Genomic DNA, 19,518 nt, shown 5'->3' with positions numbered 1-19,518 from the left:
CACTAAAATCGGTCACCTTGCAAATGACCTACCTTTAGCATTCCATCTCGTTCCCATTTGAAGAGGCCACAATTACTGAAACAAGAAAAGATAGGATTTACTCAGTGGTGAGGCACAGGCAGATACATAGAGACAATGGGGTTCGCTGCACTCACAGGAAGAGTATCTGCCATTCAAACAAGCTGATCAAGGTAACACTCATAATTATGGGCTAAGTTCTAAAGCTATTGAAAATACACACTCCGAAGATTTGAGAAACAGCCTTCAAATCTATAAAAAGCTAGAGCTTTCAGAGATGGAACATCAAATGAAAGGAGAACAGCGTATGTTCACTGCAGGTGATGAGCACAAGCTTGGTTTCTCCTGATGGGCATCCAGAAGAGACTCAGAAGAGGAAGCTAGCCCTCTGACACCATACAGTCTAGAGCTTTCCCCGTCCCCTTTTCTGGAACTAAAAGTTTGTGATAAGAAACTTCTTATTGTCCTTCTGGTCTGGACAATCCTTCCCCCTTTTTCAAACCTAAAGATGTGTACTCTCTTATTGTTCAAAGGGCCTGGAGACACTTGTTCTCATTTTTTTAACATGGTGAGGGAGCCCAACTCTGAGAAGAGATGAGGCTACTACAGAGAAAACTTATTTAAAACAAATATTTTTAAATATTTATTTATTTTTGAGAGAGAAAGAGAGAGAGAGAGAGAGAGCCAACAAGTGGGGGAAGGGGGAGAGAGACACACACACACACACACACACACACACACACACACACACACACACAGAATCTGAAGCAGGCTCCAAGTTCTGAGCTGTCAGCACAGCCCCCAACACGGGGCTCGAACCTACAGGTGGTGAGATCATGACCTGAGCTGAAGTCAGACGCTTAACTGAGCCACCCAGGCACCCCCAAAAAACTTATTTTTATACAAAGTTCACTCTGCTGAAACAGGCAAAACAAATACAATCAACTCATGGAAATATGGCTTCCGGTACCCTTGGATTTGAGATGCTCTAGGGCATAGGGATTGCCCTATACCTGCCCCATTCTTCCTCCTGAAAATCTAGACTCTGTTCCTGCCCTGAGAGTCAGCATGCCAGTGGCCTCGGCTCTAAGCCTCTCCACCACCTTCCCTGTCTAAAGATTGCCTCAATATCTGTTGAGAGAAATTTTCTAGACTACTAGTAGATCAATGACGAAATTATATATAAAAAATTCTAGTCAGGGGTCGGTAAATTACAACCCATGGACCAAATCCAGCCTGCCACCTGTTTTTATAAATTAAATTTTATTTGAACACAGCCATGTCCTTTTTCTTCTATATTACCTGTGGTAGCTTTTGAGCTATAACACCTAGTAGAGTAGTTATGAAACAGACCATCTGGTTCATGAAATGTAACATTTAGTATCTGGCCTTTGACAGAAAAAGATTGCCCTCTTCTACTCTAGATCAAGAATTGACAAGACAAAGTCCAGAAAAACAGTTGTTACAAAACTAACAGCAACCACCTGGAGGATGAAAAAGCATCTTAAAAAAAAAAGTTTATTTTGAGAGAGAGAGAGAGAGAGAGAGAGAGAGAGAGAGAGAGAGAGAATGTGCCCTAGCTGGAGAGGGGCAGAGAGAAAGAGAGACAGAGACAGAGAGAGAGAGAGGGAGACAGAGAGAGAGAGAGAGAGAGAGAGAGAGAAAATCACAAGCAGGCTCTGCACTATCAGTGTGGAGCCCGATTGAAGGCTTGAACTCATGAACTTGCGAGATAGATCACACAACCTGAGCCAAAATCAAGAGTCGGACGTTTAACCTATTGAGCCATCCAGGCACCCCAGGATGAAAAAGCATCCTGTTCTTCCATTTGTGAGTTGTACCTACTGCTTATTAACAGAATTTTTCTGATACTCAAATGTTTTACATAAGCTCTTGCTATTAAAATATGTGGCAGAAGTCAAGTATCAATACACAGATAAATACTTAAAAAAAAATTATCATCCAGATCATAACAATTTCATGAAGCAGCTCCTGACAAGGTAATTAAGTAGCATGCGGTCCGGGTCCCCTTCCCCAACCTCAATCAGCCCTGGAGAAACGTGGAGTGAAGTATCGGTTCCAGGAACTAGACAAAACCCAAAAACAAACAAGCAAACAAACAGGTGTCGAGAATATCCTCGTGAGATATTCTTGGGAAGACTGAAGGTGATCTCAAAACTGCCTCAAATTCCAAACACTCATCATACAAATTCTGTCCTTTAAGGATGATCCAATAAAGTCAGAAATTTAAAAAAAGAAAGAGATGGCTAAAAATCAATCCCATATATTTGAAAATTAAACATTACTAACGCTTAGGTCAAACAGGAAGTCATCAAAGGCATTAAAGAAATAATACACTCAGGGGCACTTGGGTGGCTCAGTTGGTTAAGCATCCGACTCTTGATTTTGGCTCCAGTCATGATCTCACGGTTTGTGGGAACAAGGTCCACATTGGGCTCCATGCTGACAGCATAGAGCCTGCTTGGGATTCTATCTGTCCTCTCTCTCTGCCCCTCCCTCTACTCGTGCGGGTGCATGTGCTCTCTCTCAAAATAAATAAACATTAAAAATAAATAAATTAGATCTCAAACAACCGAATTTTACACCTTGAGGAGTTAGAAAAAAAAAAAAAAGAACTAGGCCCAAAGTTAGCAGAAGGAAGAAAGTAACAAAGATTGAGAAGAAAATAGAGACCAGAAAACAATAGAAAAGAGAGAGATTAAGAGCTGATTCTTTGAAAAGATAAACAAAATTGACAAACCTTTAGCTGGACTAAGAAAAAAAAGAGAGAGGACTCAAATAAAATTAGAAATCAAAGAGGAGACATTAAAACATACTACAGGGGCGCCTGGGTGGCTCAGTCGGTTGAACATCTGACTTTGGCTCGGGTCATGATCTTGCAGTTCGTGAGTTGAGCCCCGCGTCAGGCTCTGTGCTAAGAGCTCTGAGCCTGGAGCCTGCTTCAGATTCCGTGTCCCCCTCTCTCTCCACCCCGCCCCTGGGTGCTCTGTCTCTCTCTGTCTTTCAAAAATGAATAAACCTAAAAAAAAAATTAAAACATACTACAGAAATTCACAGGATTGGGGCACCTGGGTGGTTCAGTTGGTTGAGCGTCCGACTTCAGCTCAGGTCATGATCTCACGGTTCATGAGTTTGAGTCCCACATCAGGCTTGCTGCTATCAGCTCAGAGCCTGCTTCAGATCCTCTGTCTCCCCCCCCCCAGGCCCCTCCCCAGCTTGTGTTTTCTTTCTCTCTCCCTCTCTCTCTCAAAAATAAAAACATTATAAGAAAAAAAAAAGAAACAGAATCATGAAAGATCTATGAAAGATTATATGCCAACAAATTACATAACCTAGAAGAAATAGATATATTTCTAGAAACCTAAGACTGAATGAAAAAGAAACTGAAAATCTGAACAGACCAATAATGAATAAAGACATTGAATCAGTCATCAAAAAAAAACCTCCCAACACTGAAAACTCCAGGACCAGATGGCTTCAATGGATAATTCTACCAAACATTTAAAGAATTAACACTAATCCTCCTGAAACTTTCAAAATATTGAAGGAACAGTTCCAAACACTATGAAACTAGCATCACTTTGATGCCAAAACCAGATAAGGATACCACAAGAAAATCAAAAGGTAGACAATATCTCTGATGAATATAGATGCAAAAATTCTCAACAAAACATTAGCAAATCGTATTCAAGAACACATTAAAAGGATTTATATACCACAACCAAATGGGATTTATCCCTGTGATGCAAGGAGGGTTCAACATATGCAAATCAATAAATGTAATATATCACAATAAAATGAAAATAAAAATCACATAATCATCTCGATACACAGGAAGCTTTTCACAAAATACAGCACCCTTTCATGATAAAAATCCTTCACAGACTGGGTGTAGAAGGAACATACCTCAGTGTTAATAAGGTCTCATAAACTCACAGCTAACATTATACTCAACGGTGATAAAATGAAAGCATTTCCTCTAAGATCAGGAACAAGACAAGGATCCCCACTCTCACCACTCCTATTCAGTAGAGCACTGGAAGTCTTAGCTAGAGGAATTAGGCAAGACAAAGAAATAAACAGCATCCAAATTGGAAAAGAAGTAAAACTGTTGCTTTTTGCTGATGATACAATCTTATATATATATAGAAAATCCCAGAGATCAAAAAACTGTTGGAGTTATTAATCAATGATTTCAGTACAGCAGCAGGATATACAATCAACATAGCAGAAATCAACTGCATTCCTTTACACATGAAAAAGAAATTAAAAAAAAAAAAAAACTATCCACAATAGCATCAAAAAAAAAAAAAAAATTAAAGGCTTAGTAATAAATTTAACCAAGGAAGTGAATGGAAATCTACAAGACTTTGCTGAAAGAAACTGAAGACACAAATGAATGGAGATACCCTAAGTTCATGGATCTGAAAAAGTTAATATTGTTATAATGGCTATACTACCCAAAGCCATGTACAAGAGATTTAATGCAATCCCCAAAGACATTTTTCAAAAAAAGAAGAAACAACCCTAGTATTTGTGGAGACCCAGAAGACCCTGAATAGCCAAAGCAATGCTGAGAAAAAAAGAACAAAGATGGAGGTATCATGCTTACAGATTTCAAACTATACTAGAAAGCCACAGTAATAAAAATAATATGGTACTGGCACAAAAAATAGATACAGCGACCAATAAAACAAAATAGAAAGTACATATCTTTCCATATATATAGTTAATTAATGTTTCAACTAATATTCAACAAGGGGCCAAGGATACCAATGGGGAAAGGATAGTCTCTTCAACAAACAGTGCTGGGGATGCTGTAAAAACACACAGAGAACAATGAAATTGGACCATTATCGCACCTCCCTCACAAAAACTAACTTGAAATGAATGAAATACTTAAACGTAAGACATAAAACTCCTAGAAGAAAATGTAGAAAAAGCTCATTGATACTGGTCTTGGCAATGATTGTTTTTTAACATGATGCCAAAACCTCAAGCAACAAAAGCAAAAGTCAATAAATAGGACCACATCAAACTCGAAAGCTTCCTCTACACGGCGAAATTAACAAGAAGCAAAATGAAAAGACAGCCTACAGCACTGGAGAAAATGTTTACAAGCCATTTATCAGCCAAGAGGTTAATTTCCAAAATATGCAAAGTCAGTCAAGAAATGGAAGCCAACTATCATCACTGCTATTTAACATGGTATTGGGGGTCTGGCTAACCCGATCAAGAAAGAGATAGAGGGTGTAAGAGTGGGAACAAAATAGGTAAAATCATCTTTATTTGTGGATGATCAACTACGTACAGAAATCAACAAATTACTGGAATAAGAGTTCGATAAGCTTGCCAGAGTCAAGATCAACTTCTAAAAAAAGTAGTAACAGTTCTCTACACCAACAACAAGCAACTAGAAACTATACTGGGAAATAAGTTGCCATTCAGAGTATCAGTGAAAACTATGACACATCTAAGAATTAATTAAGAATACTCAACATCTCAGTGGAGACCATTTTAAAAATCAATAAAAGCCATAGAGGAGGAGATGAATAAATGGAAAGATACTCCATGATCTTAAAAAATGGATGACTTCATATATAAAAGCCATAAGTCCCCACAAAACTATTTGATTCATTTAACATGATCCTAATCAGGGATTCTACTTCTGAGTGGGATCGTCCTTTAGATCAGTGCTCTGAAAACAACAAGTAAAAGGGAATCAAACACAGATATCCTGATACAGATACCAACCACTCTTGGAGAGCCCCAATCTCCATCGACAGTTCTGCTAGTGGTCTTCCACCGAGGCAAGACCCAGACCCTCAGCTTCCCATCCGCCTGCCTAGAGTCTGCCAATGCTCCCAGGCAAAAGTGGCCACAAAAGTTAGCTCATTGCTTTCGGGTTCTACCCCAGTTCTGGTTCCCTGGTTCTTATCCCAGGAACTGTAGTACCTTCGGAGAAATGACTTCTGTCTTTCACTGAAGAAACATTTGTGAGTACCCACTGTGGGCTGAGCATTGTACTAAGTAGCAGGGATAGAGCAGCGAAGAAGGTGGGGTCCCTTCCCACCAAGAGATTTTAGGGATAGCTGGGAGCTCAATGAGGCACAGAAATAAGGCCTGAACCTCAAAAAGGATCGTTCGATGTTCCAGTAGAATGGCATCACAAAGGAACTGGAGAAAGGTTCAAGAATCAATTCTCCTACCTGCAGTGCTTTTTGGGGAGCCTGTCAAGGGAGATGCTTCTGTTTCCACAGGGACACTTGAAAAACCTCTTCAGGCCGTCATGCCAGTGATAGTCGTGCTGCTCACTGACGCAGGTCTCCAAAGGCTTGAAGTGGGTGTAGGCACACTGCATGAAACCAACAGGAGGGCACACATCTGGTCAGGAGCTTGGGAGGAGAAACTGGCTAGCTGCTAGGAGGGCAATCTGTTCCATGAGGACTTCCCTTTTCTCACCACCAGCCAGACAGCTGGGAGCAGAGAAACCACCTTAACCACTAGTTGTGAGGACCCCTGTGGTTTCTGGAGTCCCGCGTAATGATGCCACTTCCCTTCCTGTTGGCCACAAGTGCTGGTCAGGCATCAAGTACAAACTTTCTGGAACATCAAGACAATAGTAAGGGAAGAACAAAAGCAGTGGAAACCTCTCAATAGCTTCATCGGGTCTGTCCTAAATTCACTGCAGTTGCTCGGTTATAGGATGACACTGGGGCCTCTTCAGTAGCCCTTTTGTTTCTTCTTAAAAGGCCTTAGAGAAGTACTTAAGATTATTCCTATTCGTCTTTCATAAGCAGCAAAACCAAGACAGAGATATGAAGTCACTCACTTGTAATTTTGACCCTCAAAAGTGTTGAAGAGAATAGGGAACAACAAGCAGCATTGAGACTAAGGAACAGAATGTCTCCAGCACATGGGAAGCCCTCCCTGTGCCCTGTCTAGGCACTGCTCCACTCGCACCCCAGGGGTAATCACTACCCTGCTTTCAAACACCAAACACTGGTCTGCCTGGCTTTGTACTTTGTATAAATGGAACTGTAGGATACATGTAAAAAAAAAAAAAAAAAAAAAAGAAGGAATTGGTGGGTGAACATCACAACAGGTGCTGGGACACAGCAACGTGATTTCTGGTAATCAGAATCTAGATAAGTGACTTTTGGTTCTGAGCCTCAGAAAGCGCAGAGCAGAGTGGTATGCAGAATAGCACCGCCCCCCTGAGACATACACCCCCTACCCCTGGGGAACCTGTGGGCACGTCAGGTTACACGACAAAGGTGGATCAGGGTCGTTGACCGTAAGATTGGGAATCGATCCTGGATTTTCAGGTGGGCCCAATGGAATCACAAGGGCTTTTAAAAGTGAAGGTGGGAATCCACAGGGAGGAGGTCAGAGGATGTGACTGGGGGGCTCTGAAGATGGAGGAAGGGGTTGCAAGCCAAAGAACACGGGTGGGATCTAGAAGCTGGGAAAGGCCAGGTAACAGATCCTCCCCTAGAACCTCCAGAAGGAATGCAGTCCTGCCACACCTGGATTTTAGCTCCGTGAGACCCACAGAGACTTCTGGCTGACAGAAATGCAAGATAATAAAGCTGTGTTGTTTAAACTATCAAGTTAGTGGTTATTTGTCAGGGAAGCAACAGAAAACTAACACACCAGCTACATCCCTAGGTTTGCTGTTTTGTCAGAGTAAAAGTTGTTACCTGAGCTAAAGCCTTCACCTATTCTGAACTTTCTCAAGGAAGCCCTGCCTTTTGGTGACAGCTGGTTCAGGGCTGTCCCCTAAATGTAAAGCAGAGTCTACGGTTTGAAAAGGGATAGAGAAAATCGTACTGGATGAATTAAGTCTCTTTCTCCTCCTATAAGTGCTTACGAGGGGGCTTAGCTAAGTGGTATAAAGTGAGTGCTGATGGCAGGATACTGTTCTGCAAGAACTTTTTTTGGTCCTATTTTATTAATGTTGAAGGACAGGGGATTTATCGTTTTCTAAGAGACTAAGGGTAAAAATTCTACAAAGAATATAATGCAATTTACACTTTGCCTTCAAATTCAATTTAGTAGGTTAAGCCCTGAGTAGAAAGAGGCAGTAATAGTTGGTCATAACATGTAATGCCAAAGGAAATCGTTCAGGCAAGGTCCCAGGACTGAACTGTGGACTGAGGGTGTGCTAGAAACTTGAGAAGGACATGGAAGAATAAATGGGGTCCGATGGACAAAGGGGAAGAGAAGTTAGAAGCTCGTCTGTAAAAACCAGGAACTGAGGTCAGATGAGGGAGGACTGTCACCACCAATGCTCTGCCACCAGAGCCAGGAGGCCAAGTCGGCAGGCAGCCAGGCCCTTGGCTGTTGTGAGCAGTTTGGTTTCCAATCTAGTGAAATGACCCAGGCAGGACTCTGGTCACAAGACATGGCCCCATATCCCACAATCTCTCTATGTTCTGCTGAGTCACAGCAGCTCAAAACAGAGCCCAAGGTTAGAACCATCTCCCCCACTCACCGTCTTGCATGTTACTACTCGACATTTCACTTCTCTGATGCTTCTCATCTTTTCTTCCATTTGTTCTTTTTTCACCAGTGGCTCAAAATAGCGTTCCTGCAGCTCAGCCTCTGCCTGGAATGACAAGGCACACAGAAGACCTTGTACCAAATCCAACACATACTCAAGGCACCAGTTCAGTAATAATAAAAACTGAAAAGCCAAGCTAACCATTATGAGGACATCTGATAAGACCTCAATGAACTGCAAACCAAAAGACAATCAAAAGTAGACACAAGCTCTTAATTTTCCAGAAAACAGTGGGAAAACATCCATGACTAAGAAACAGAACATGTCAAATATAAACCAAAAGAGAATTATTTCTACTGTTCCAATATAGACTCAAACTATGTAAGGTATTCAGTGCCTCCCCACTTGACAGCCCAGTCTATTCAATACTATTTTCTAGACCAAGCACTCGGCCAGAGTAATCCCTGGTTGTTTGGACTAACAGGGAGTAGGCAGGAGGGCAGAGAGAGATTTACAGCAGAATGTGGTCACAGCTCTGCAGTTGGAGCAGCTGCACAGGGCCCAAGGCCTTTGGTGGCCACAGAGGCAAAGAGCTCAGCTCTGCAGCCTTCCTGGGCTGGCTTGAGCATCTCTCCAGACCAAGTTTCAGGTCTAGTAGAATGGTGGGATATTTAACTGTCTCATTAGTCAGTAGTTTATCAAAAGAGCGGAGTATTCAGAGTACTGACACTAAATAAGGACAGAAACTGTCCCTGTGAGGACACTGTGAAAACGGTGGGAGTACTTTTTTTTTGTTACCCCAGTGATTCCTACTTCTGCTACTTGCAGGGACTAGGGATGCTATACCTGTGGTGCACAACAGTCCCTCTACATCAAGGGATTCTTCTGACTATTCTAGACAGCACCCATGTGATGAAAAACCCAGTTATAGCTCTCAAACCTAACTGCTTTATAAACAACTCTACAATAGGGGCACCTGGGTGGCTCAGTTGGTTAAGCATCTGACTTCGGCTCAGGTCATGATCTCATGGTTCATGAGTTTGAGCCCCATGTTGGGCACTGTGCTGACAGCTCAGAGCCTGGAGCCTGAAGCCTGCTTTGAATTCTGCTCCCTCTCTCTCTCTACCTACTCTGACTCTCAAAAATAAACATTAAAAAAATAATTAAAAAAAAAATTAAAAACACTACAGTATTTGTGCATGGTTCAGATATCCATTGAATATTCCAAGAATACAACTGGACAACTCTTCTGTATATAGAGGAACAACTGTAGTTTGTTATCTTCTAAAGCTTCCTGGGTTATTCACAGCTTAAACACACACACACACACACACACACACACACACACACACACTCAAAGAAACAGACCCATGGTATTTAAGTGACCAAAAGACCACACCGAGAGTCTTTATTTCTACTTGTTTCATTTACATTTATCATCCACCCCTCCGACTACTTCTACTTCATTATTTTTCCTGGGATAGTTGTGCCTACACATTTATATAACAAAATACATATATTTTTAATATAACCCCCCCCCCCTTTTCACATTATATGTAGGATATTATGCTGATATCCTTGAAGTTTCTAGTTAGGCAATTTATATTACCCAAGAATTTTATTTCAGGATAATAAAGGAGCAATCCAAAATGTGACGCATTGGAAGCAACTATGCCCAATGGGTTGTTAACTACTGATTTACAGTATTTGAAAAGCCAATGGAAAAATATTTGAATGGAAAAAAAATCCCTTCCCACAAGGCAAGGCAGGAAATAATAGCGGTGAACCGCCTAAATGTTACTTCAAAGCCATTAACTACAAGACAACATTTTTATAATACTGAGGCCCATTAAAACAATGTTACATGATATTCTTCAATTCAAGGACAAAGGCAAAGCTAAATTCTATCAGAAATATTCCTGCTCTTCGAAGTCAACTCAGACATATAACTACGTCTCGGGTGAGTCCCACAATAAAAAGCCTCAAGTCTGAAGGTCGTCTGTGTCATCTTTGACCTTTTGGGCTCTTACCTCTCTTAGAACCCCTGTGTGCTTTGACTTTGCTTTTAGAATTTTCTGAAATTCGTCAGATTCCAGGTAGGCAAGTTGTTCTCTTCTTTTTTTCCTGGCAGGCTCCAATTCATCTTCAGCTAGAGCAGAAAGGAAAAACGATGGTCATTACAGAGGAATTTCAGGAAGCCAGTGAGCCTCATGGACTCAGCTACCCCCGTCCTCTCCCTCTCTGCCTAACAGGCCCTTCAAACCTAATTTACCCCACTAGGTACCAACAGAGGGAAACTCTTAAGGAGTGAGGCTGAAAAGGAGAGCCTAGAATATGAGGTATGGCAGATTTGACCACTGAATTAGAATCTCTTTTCCACCTTAAAATAGGAGCTTTGATGACAGGAAACATCAACAAAAATCCTTTTTACAAATTGATGGTAAAATGTCACTGCCAACTTCAGAGTTTTAAAAATAAAAACAGGGCAATTTGCTAAGAAATTATGCTCCTTTCAAAGCAAATCTTTATACTAATATATCTGTGCAAAGATCCAGTGAGAAACCTTTTTCCAAGCTCTTAGATTGTGCCTAATTTCATTTCAATTTAATGCGATTATAGAAAACGGTCAGTTCCAGTTGTCGAAATTCTATCTAGGTGTTGTAGAGAGGTAAATTTAAGTAAAACAATGACTTTTGATATCAGGGATGGTGGTTATAGTTTAGAACATCTTACAGATGGCTTCATTCCCACTGTTAACTCTGAAATCCACAGTACCTTGAGGAGAAAACGTGTTGTTCTTTTCTACACGTTCCTTCACTTCCAGGACATCCTGGGGGTCCTTCTGCTTCTTTTTAATGCCGTTTGGATCTGTTTTTGTAAGAATCTGACCTTTTGCCCTTAATTTGGTTATAGCAGCTAACTAGAAGAAAAGAGGAGATAAAAATCTTTTTTTTTTTTTTTTTTAATTTTTTTTTAACGTTTTATTTATTTTTGAGACAGAGAGAGACAGAGCATGAATGGGGGAGGGGCAGAGAGAGAGGGAGACACAGAATCGGAAGCAGGCTCCAGGCTCTGAGCCATCAGCCCAGAGCCCGACGCGGGGCTCGAACTCACGGACCGCGAGATCGTGACCTGGCTGAAGTCGGACGCTTAACCGACTGCGCCACCCAGGCGCCCCGGAGATAAAAATCTTAAAGATGAGACGGGTATCTGTGATCCTAAATCCTTTTTCTAGTTATTAGCCAGTGAATTCTGTTCTCACATACAAATTGGCAAAATAGATCTTCTCTTTGCTTAGCATTATTAACCCGATTATTAAAATTTTAAAGCATGGAGACAGGTCTATGAGCTAATAAATAAAGTTTCAGTTTATTTAAATATCAATAGTTTCGTATCAGCTACACTGTGGGCTTCAAAACCCATAGAGGAATCACATAAACATTTTGGAAGTTTGTTTTAGAATCAGGGGCGCCTGGGTGGCGCAGTCGGTTAAGCGTCCGACTTCAGCCAGGTCACGATCTCGCGGTCCGGGAGTTCGAGCCCCGCGTCGGGCTCTGGGCTGATGGCTCAGAGCCTGGAGCCTGTTTCTGATTCTGTGTCTCCCTCTCTCTCTGCCCCTCCCCCGTTCATGCTCTGTCTCTCTCTGTCCCAAAAATAAATAGAATCAGACGGAATGAGGGCACCTGTGTGGCTCAGTCGGTTAAGCATCCAAGTCTTGATTTCGGTTCAGGTTCCGATCTAAAGGTTCATGGGATCAAGTCCCGTGTCGGGCTCTGCACTGATAGTGCGGAGCCTGCTTGGGATTCTCTCTCCCGATCTCTCCCTGCCCCTCCCCTGTTCACGCTTTCTCTCAAAATAAATAACAACAAAAAAAGAATCAGACTTAGGATAGAATTTTAGCTCTGCCACTTACTAGTTTGTAACCTTACGCAAATTAACGTCTCAGCCTTTATAACATGGAGATGTTTTCCTAGGCTGTGTGGATAGAATGAGAGAATGCATGCAAAGCATGAACCTACACATAGAACATGGCATGTGTGCGTCGATCACAGGTACACGCGCAATTATTATCATTATTCTTACTGCAGATACAGCTTTGGCTTATAACTAGCTTTTGCCCTTCATGTGGTATAGCTACTAACTAGAACAAAGAGAAGACAGGCTCAAGTTGGGGCTCAGGGTGACTCAGGAAGTGGAGAGGTGAGGTTCTGAGCACTCTCGACTCCTACGTCGATCAGAGTGACTTAGCTCTTGTAGAAGTTTTCTTTTAAAGGATTCTTTAAACCACCATTTTACAGTCTTGCCTCAGTAATTCCTAGTCTGTCTCTCTCAGGCCAGTGTTTACACAATGTCTTTTAGCCGTGTAAGGAACAGCGCTGAGAACGGGTTAACGTTAAATTAATGGCATTATGTTGATACCATCATCCTTTGACTCTGATTATCATGATCAATAAAAAGCTATTACTGTCTTTCCTGGTCATAGATGTATAAGTCTGCAACTCCAGTCATGCCCTACAGAATGCAAATTCAAATGGTGAAAAAAGATGTCACTTACCTTTCTGGCTTCTGCTAAAGCACTCAGTTTTGGTCTTGGTGGCGGGGACTCATCAAAAAATAGAACATCATCTCCTTCTGAGATGCCTCGTCCAAGCTTGGGCATCGGTGTGGCTGGTGTTCCTTCCAGGCTGGGGAACTCAGCCCCCATTTGTGGAGACCGAGAAGGGGCCCGTTGAGAAGAGGGTGGCACAGCCAGGCTTTCGACCCCACTTGAGCTTTGGAGAAATCTTTAAAGAAATATGCAGTCACACGATGTGCAGACTGGCAGACCGCAGGCAGGGGAGCAGCTGTAAGTGGCTGTTTGTAAAATAACTCCCCTCCTTGGTCAATAATTCAGATTAGCACACAGGAAGAAAAACGTTAGCTTTACTAACTCTGGTTTAATTGATTTTTCATAGAATACGACCACTGTTTTACCAATTTAGAACTGATTACTATTTTTGCCAACGAGCTTTCTAGCAAGTGCCTCTACAGAACGCAGCCTTGCAGGTGAGATGTGGGCCACCCAAGCGCCCCAACGGTAATACCTTTAAAAGGACAGCGCTCCCTATTTCACACAAGGCTACGACTGACTCCCATGTATCTATTTAGCTCGTGTGTATGTAGCTACATGATGCATGCATCTAAAGATATTCCATCAGCAGCTCAAACTCACCTGCCTGAGGCCAAATGATTGCTCGGATTTTTCCAAAGAATTTCCTCTGGACTTTCCTGTTCATTAAACCACTGCCTTTCAGTGGCCCAGATTTGGGACAGTGTAATGGTTCAAACTAGAGCAGAACAGGTGTGAGTCCAAACCTGGCTCCATCAACCACCTGCTCTCTGGCGCTCAGTTGTATCACTCACAAAATGAGGATAAGAGCACCTCACAGATCATGGTAAAGGCTGCGTGAGACACTGTATTTATGCAGGACACAGCATGGCGCTCCATACCCACTGAGCATCTGTAAACCTCGCTCTTATCACTGTTCTGAGAACTTGAGTTCAAGATCCTTTGACGTGTTCACCTTCTGTACCCATTTCTACTTGCTTTTGCCTCTAAAAGGACGCCACGTCCCCTGCCTCATTTTCATCATTTACCTGAACAACTGCAAAATTTACTCACTGGCTTTGCCTGTACTTACGACACTAATTGTGGCAAAACTAAAGAATGAGAGGGAACACGTCGCCCTGCACAAAACCCTCTGCAAGTGTTTCTTTCTCTTCTTCTTGGGATGGTAATTACTATAACCTGTGCCACCTGGCCTCAGATTCTCTGCATGAGTCAGAAATCTAGAACTTAAAATGTTTTCTTCTTAGGTTAGGTTAAAATTGTTTTCAAACTTTCAAACTTAAAAAAAGGTAGCTAACCATCCAAAACCTGAAGGCACACGTTGGAAATCTATTAAGACACTCTGAGAATCCCTGAGATGAGTTATCTAAACAGAGCATTAAACCTATCCTTCTTACCGTTTCTGTATTTCTTCTGATCTCTTTTTCCTCATCTCCAGCATGTGCTGTTTCTGCTGCTTCAAGAGGGCTGACGCCGAGACAGACTGGAAAGCGGGTTTCAGGCTCCCCGTCAGCCCTAAAACACAAGCCACAGGCTGAGGCGCTCCGAGGGGCCGTGGGGATGCAGTGTGGGCACCAGAGAGGGGAAGGCTGATTCTACCTGATGACCTGGCTTTGGCTAAATGTTGTTTCAAGTTTCTGGCTCCAAATGTAGGCAAGTCCATCAGTTCCCTGAATTCCTCAGAGCAAGACAAGGTTTTCTGATGTATTCCTGGAATATACAAACATCAGCTTTAGAGGACTCTAGTTCAGACAGTTTGAGATCAAGTGATGTCACTTTCTTTGTCCTTTTTTTTACAGTAGGCTCCACGCTCAACGTGGGGCTTGAACTCACAACCCTGAGGTCAAGAGTGCTGTGCTCTACCGAATGAGCCAGCCGGGTGCCCCTCGTGATATCGCTTTTTAAACTCCAGATTCACAACTCAGTTGTTTGTAAATGAAGTAGGTGGAATGCCAAAAGAAAAAAGAATCCTTAGTCTCTAATATGAGACTAGTAGGACTTTGAGGACAGAACAGATAAATCCTATTTCTAGTGATGATTAGAACACCAGTGTCTGTGGGCTCATTTCATACATAACATCTGGCACGTGCACGATGGGTATGGTCTGTGCTGGGCCCTCACCACTGTTAGGAACAAAGCCCCAAGTGAGAAGGGCAGAGATGCCATTCTTTGACTTAAGACTTGTTTTAATGAAAAGGTAACTGATGGGTTTGAGCAGGAACCGGATACTATAGATTCTAATGCTAGACATTAGGAGTTAGACCAGACACATCAAGAAAATTTACAAAGCATACCAAGCAAAGACTCAGCCACGATAAGATGCTGCTTTTTTTTAAAGATGATGCCAGCCAAGCTTGATTCCTTTGGCTTAGGCCACATCACTCAGTACAGTGATGAGGGAATATTTTTAACTTAGGGTATGGGCCAAGACCATTTTCAATCCTAAAGACGAGATATTTAAACTGCAGAAAGAAATACAGCATCGAGAAAGCAAGTTACCAAGCTTTTGTTGGGCCTCCTGAATGATCAAGTCTGTCCCCTTGATGACCATATTAGTCAGAGTGGTTTGAATCTTCTTTTTAGGAGCAACAGCAGCTGCACTGAAATGACAAGGGTCACCCCCAAAAGGTAAGTCATGACGCTTCAATGTTTTGATGAGGTAAGGGCACAGCTGTGTTCATTTATTACAAGCTGCCAGAAGTTTGTCACAGAACTAAGGAAACTTTCCTAATACTGTGGTCCTACAGTGCAGCGGGTGAATGCATTACATCAGGCAATCTGCAACTCTGGGTGAGGTCTTTCTGGACAAGCAACATGGCAAAAGAAATAAACAATATGCCCATACTTTCATCAAGTAGTCTGGGAATTAATCTTAAAATGATTGAGGACTATGCAAAAACTCAGGATCTTAACGGGATAAAATATTGTTTGTAATGTTAAAAGTTGGAAACTCCATTAATGTTTATCCACAGGGAACCGTGTTGTCACAGAGTCACCTAAAAGCATACTAAATAGCCACTAAAAATAATGCTGTAAGTGTACATTCGATAAGGAAAGGGTTATTTTATGTACGGAAAAAAGTTACTAAGTATAGGTCCATTTTGATCTCATTTTATATTACTAGAAATTTATACATATGGGGCTCCTTTGGGCTGTGCTGTATGCACACATTTTTCATAACACAGCAGTATTGCTTTTTGCAGTTTGGAAAAATACAGAAATTATTTTAAATCTTAAAAACGTGCTTGATGTGGTAAGCTAGGCAGGATGTGAGAGTGCTCTTGCCCAATTTCTGTTAGACTGGGAAGAAAATGTTTTGTTCTTGGACCAATGGTAGCTCCCTTGTGCCAAGTCCCCACCTGTCCTCATACGTGCTTCCTACAATACTGTGACAGTGTCACTGATCACCTAGTTTAGGGACTCTATGGAGGGCCTGTGCTCCCCAGAAGAGAGGCCGTGGATGTTTGCCTTGGCAGCACTCCACTCCTAAGGCTTGACTGCTACTGATTCACGGAGTTAAATGTGGATTCCAAGAGGTTTATGAGCTCACGGTAAAAGTCATGAGGGAAATGACTTAAAGGAGGCCGACACTATGATTAACATAGTTCCAGCAGCCATACAATCGCCCCTGACAAAGTTGCACTATGACATCAGAAGCCAAAGGAGAAACGTGGGCTCCGAGGTAAAGACCATCATGACACGACTAATTTCTCGCCCCGGGTTCTCCTCTCTACCTGGGCATAAAGGAGGTCCTCGTCTACCCTGTTCCGGGCAGTGAGCTATGAAAGATAAAGGCTGTCCAAGTCTCCCAGGACTATTACAGAACAGGACAACCACTGGGATTCTTCTAAGGAGACAAGCAAGATCCCTGTTGCAAAAGACGCCCTGGAGAACATCTTACACGGAGGCCGCGTACGACGCAGAAGAAACTCCTCCATAGTAAAAACCATCCTGACACAGCCGTTCTCTCAGGCCGGTGCCTTTGCGGGCAAACTTCTTTGGAATTCGTCCTCCGGAGAAGGTTGACTGCAGTTCAGCTCGCCTGGCACTGAGCTTCTTGTACTGGGTCTGGATGTGGTACTGGCAGTACTCACAGTCGTTCTGCAAAGGGCACAGCAGTGGCATCAGGATTAGGGACACACATGGGAGGACAGCATCAATAAACACTGGTCCTTTTGCTCAGCTTTGAGGGGCACTACTCTTTTTTTTTTGAAGTCTATTTATGTATTTTGAGAGACAGAAAGAACACAAACGGAGGAGGGGCAGAGAGAGAACCCCAAACAGGGGGCTTGAACTCATGAAACCAGGAAATCATGACCTGAGCCGAAACCAAGAGTCAGACACTTAACCGACTGAGCGCCCCCCCCAGGCACCTTTGTGGGGCACTATTCTAGGTGCAGAATCCCCCTTTTGACCTCCAAGCCCATTCCTAAAGGGGAGATATACACAGACTTACTGGAATTACACTTAAAAGCTCTAGTCACATGAAAGAAAAAGTGATACTGTTCACTCCATTTGCCCTCTTTCTAAAATGGAAGGAACATTAGCTTCTAGAATGAACCTCAAGAACATTATGCTAAGTGAAAGAAGTCAGACACGAGAGGCCATATTACCAGTAGATGGAGGTGAGGGGTTAGGGAAGAGGTTCCTTAATGAGTATGGGGTGTTTCTGTGGGGAATGAAAAGGTTCTGAAACTAGAGAGCGGCTGGTTGCACAAGAGTAAACATGATGGGTATCACCAAAGTGTACACTGTAAAATGGTTAACTGCAGATTGTGTGAACTCTACCTCAATGTGCACTGATACAAGAATACACCAACATCAGCATCTAGTGAAATTTTTCTATTTCTCTGGCTGCCTCTTGGACTAATGCTACTCCTTCAACGAAGGGAAAAAAAGGAAAGCAATGTGCTAACGTTCTACAGGGTGAGCCCTTAGGTGTGGGGACAGTGGGGTTTTAATGATTGTGTTCCTATGTGGAGATCTGTAAGACACTTCACTCTGAGACTTCTTATTCCAACTCCTTACCTCCTGCTATTCCCTGCTCAGCAGGTGATCTGTTAGGCAGGAATGAGGCAACTAACGGAGATGAAACTTGCCATTTAATCCTTTCAGAGAGCTCTAAGTAGCCCCACGTCACCCCCACGAGGATGGCTGTCATCAGAGACCAATAAAGACAGGTGCTGATCGGGACGTGGAGAAAATGCAGCCCTCCTCGCTGCTGGTGAGAATGTAAAAGCCACCTTGGAAACCAGTCTGGCAGTTCCTCAAAAGCCGAAACATGGGGGTTACCATTCGACGCAGAAATTCCAGGTATATACCCAAGGAAACTGAAAACATACATCTGCACAGTAACTGCTACATGAATGCTTATAGCTGCAGTATTCCTAACACGCCCCACCGAATGATGAATAAACAAAACTGATATATCCACACGATGCAGTATTATCCAACCACAAAAAGAGAATGAGGCAGTGACACCTGCTATAACATGAATGAATCCTGGAAACATGATGCTAAGTAAAAGAAGCTAGACACAAAAAGCATATTGTATAATTCTATTAGTAAAATGTCCAGAAAAGGCAAATCCAGAGAGAGAAAGTAGAGTGGTGCTTACCAGGGACTGAGGGAAGAGGGTAATGGGGACTGACTGCTAATTAGTATGGTTTGGTTTGTTTTTTTTTTTCTGGGAGGGGGAACAGTACCGAAAATGTTCTGAAATCACATAGTGCTGATGGTTGCACAACTCAGTATTACAACTACTCAACTGTCCACTTTGAAAGGGTGAATTGCATGGTATGTGAATTATATCTCAAGTTATCATAATTACTATTTTTTTAAAAGCTCTAAAAAAATACAGGGTGCCTGGAGGGCTCAGTTGGTTAGGCATCCAACTCTTGATTTCAGCTCAGGTCATGAGATCAAGCCCCCTGTTGGGCTCCGTGCTGAGCGTGGAGCCTGCTTGGGACTCTCTCTCTTGCCCCTCTCCCCTGCTTGCACACACGTTCTTTCTCAAAATAAACGAACATGGGGCGCCTGGGTGGCTCAGTTGGTCAAGCATCTGACTTCGGCTCATGTCATCTCGCAATTCATGGGTTCAGGCCCCACATCGGGCTCTGTGCTGACAGCTCGGAGCGTGGAGCCTGCTTCAGATTCTGTATCTTTCTCTCTCTCAAAAATAAATAAACATTAAAAAAAAATTTAAATAAACAAACGTTGGGGGGAAAATGCTCTAAGAAAATAAATGTTGGAGTTAACAGACTAAAATAAGGTTTTTAGTGTATTTTATCATAGTGTTTGATCTCTGGCACTACTCAGAATTGAGGGCAACTAAAATTCCGCCTTCCTCCTACCTCCTAGTCAG

General features: G+C 42.5%; 1 protein-coding gene across 5 annotated transcripts in view; it reads right to left on the bottom strand.

Annotated features, from left to right (window-relative positions):
• Positions 1 to 19,518, bottom strand: part of MCM10 (minichromosome maintenance 10 replication initiation factor) — a 107,198-nt gene that overhangs the window by 72,804 nt on the left and 14,876 nt on the right. For 4 of the 5 annotated variants that reach the window (XM_043561709.1, XM_043561711.1, XM_043561710.1 and 1 more), the window contains exons 9-17: positions 17,056 to 17,255; positions 15,654 to 15,754; positions 14,552 to 14,864; positions 13,101 to 13,329; positions 11,321 to 11,465; positions 10,576 to 10,688; positions 8,537 to 8,650; positions 6,249 to 6,394; positions 33 to 75 (exon numbers count right to left, since the gene is read on the bottom strand). In XM_043561709.1, the coding sequence (XP_043417644.1) occupies positions 33 to 75; positions 6,249 to 6,394; positions 8,537 to 8,650; positions 10,576 to 10,688; positions 11,321 to 11,465; positions 13,101 to 13,329; positions 14,552 to 14,864; positions 15,654 to 15,754; positions 17,056 to 17,255 (1,404 nt within the window). The remainder of the gene's footprint in view (positions 1 to 32; positions 76 to 6,248; positions 6,395 to 8,536; positions 8,651 to 10,575; positions 10,689 to 11,320; positions 11,466 to 13,100; positions 13,330 to 14,551; positions 14,865 to 15,653; positions 15,755 to 17,055; positions 17,256 to 19,518) is intronic. The other variant, XM_043561713.1, reaches the window with a different exon arrangement.

Source organism: Prionailurus bengalensis, chromosome B4 (genome assembly GCF_016509475.1).
Source record: "Prionailurus bengalensis isolate Pbe53 chromosome B4, Fcat_Pben_1.1_paternal_pri, whole genome shotgun sequence".
In the NCBI taxonomy this organism is placed as follows: domain Eukaryota; kingdom Metazoa; phylum Chordata; class Mammalia; order Carnivora; family Felidae; genus Prionailurus; species Prionailurus bengalensis.
This window is presented reverse-complemented; position numbering and strand designations above follow the sequence as displayed.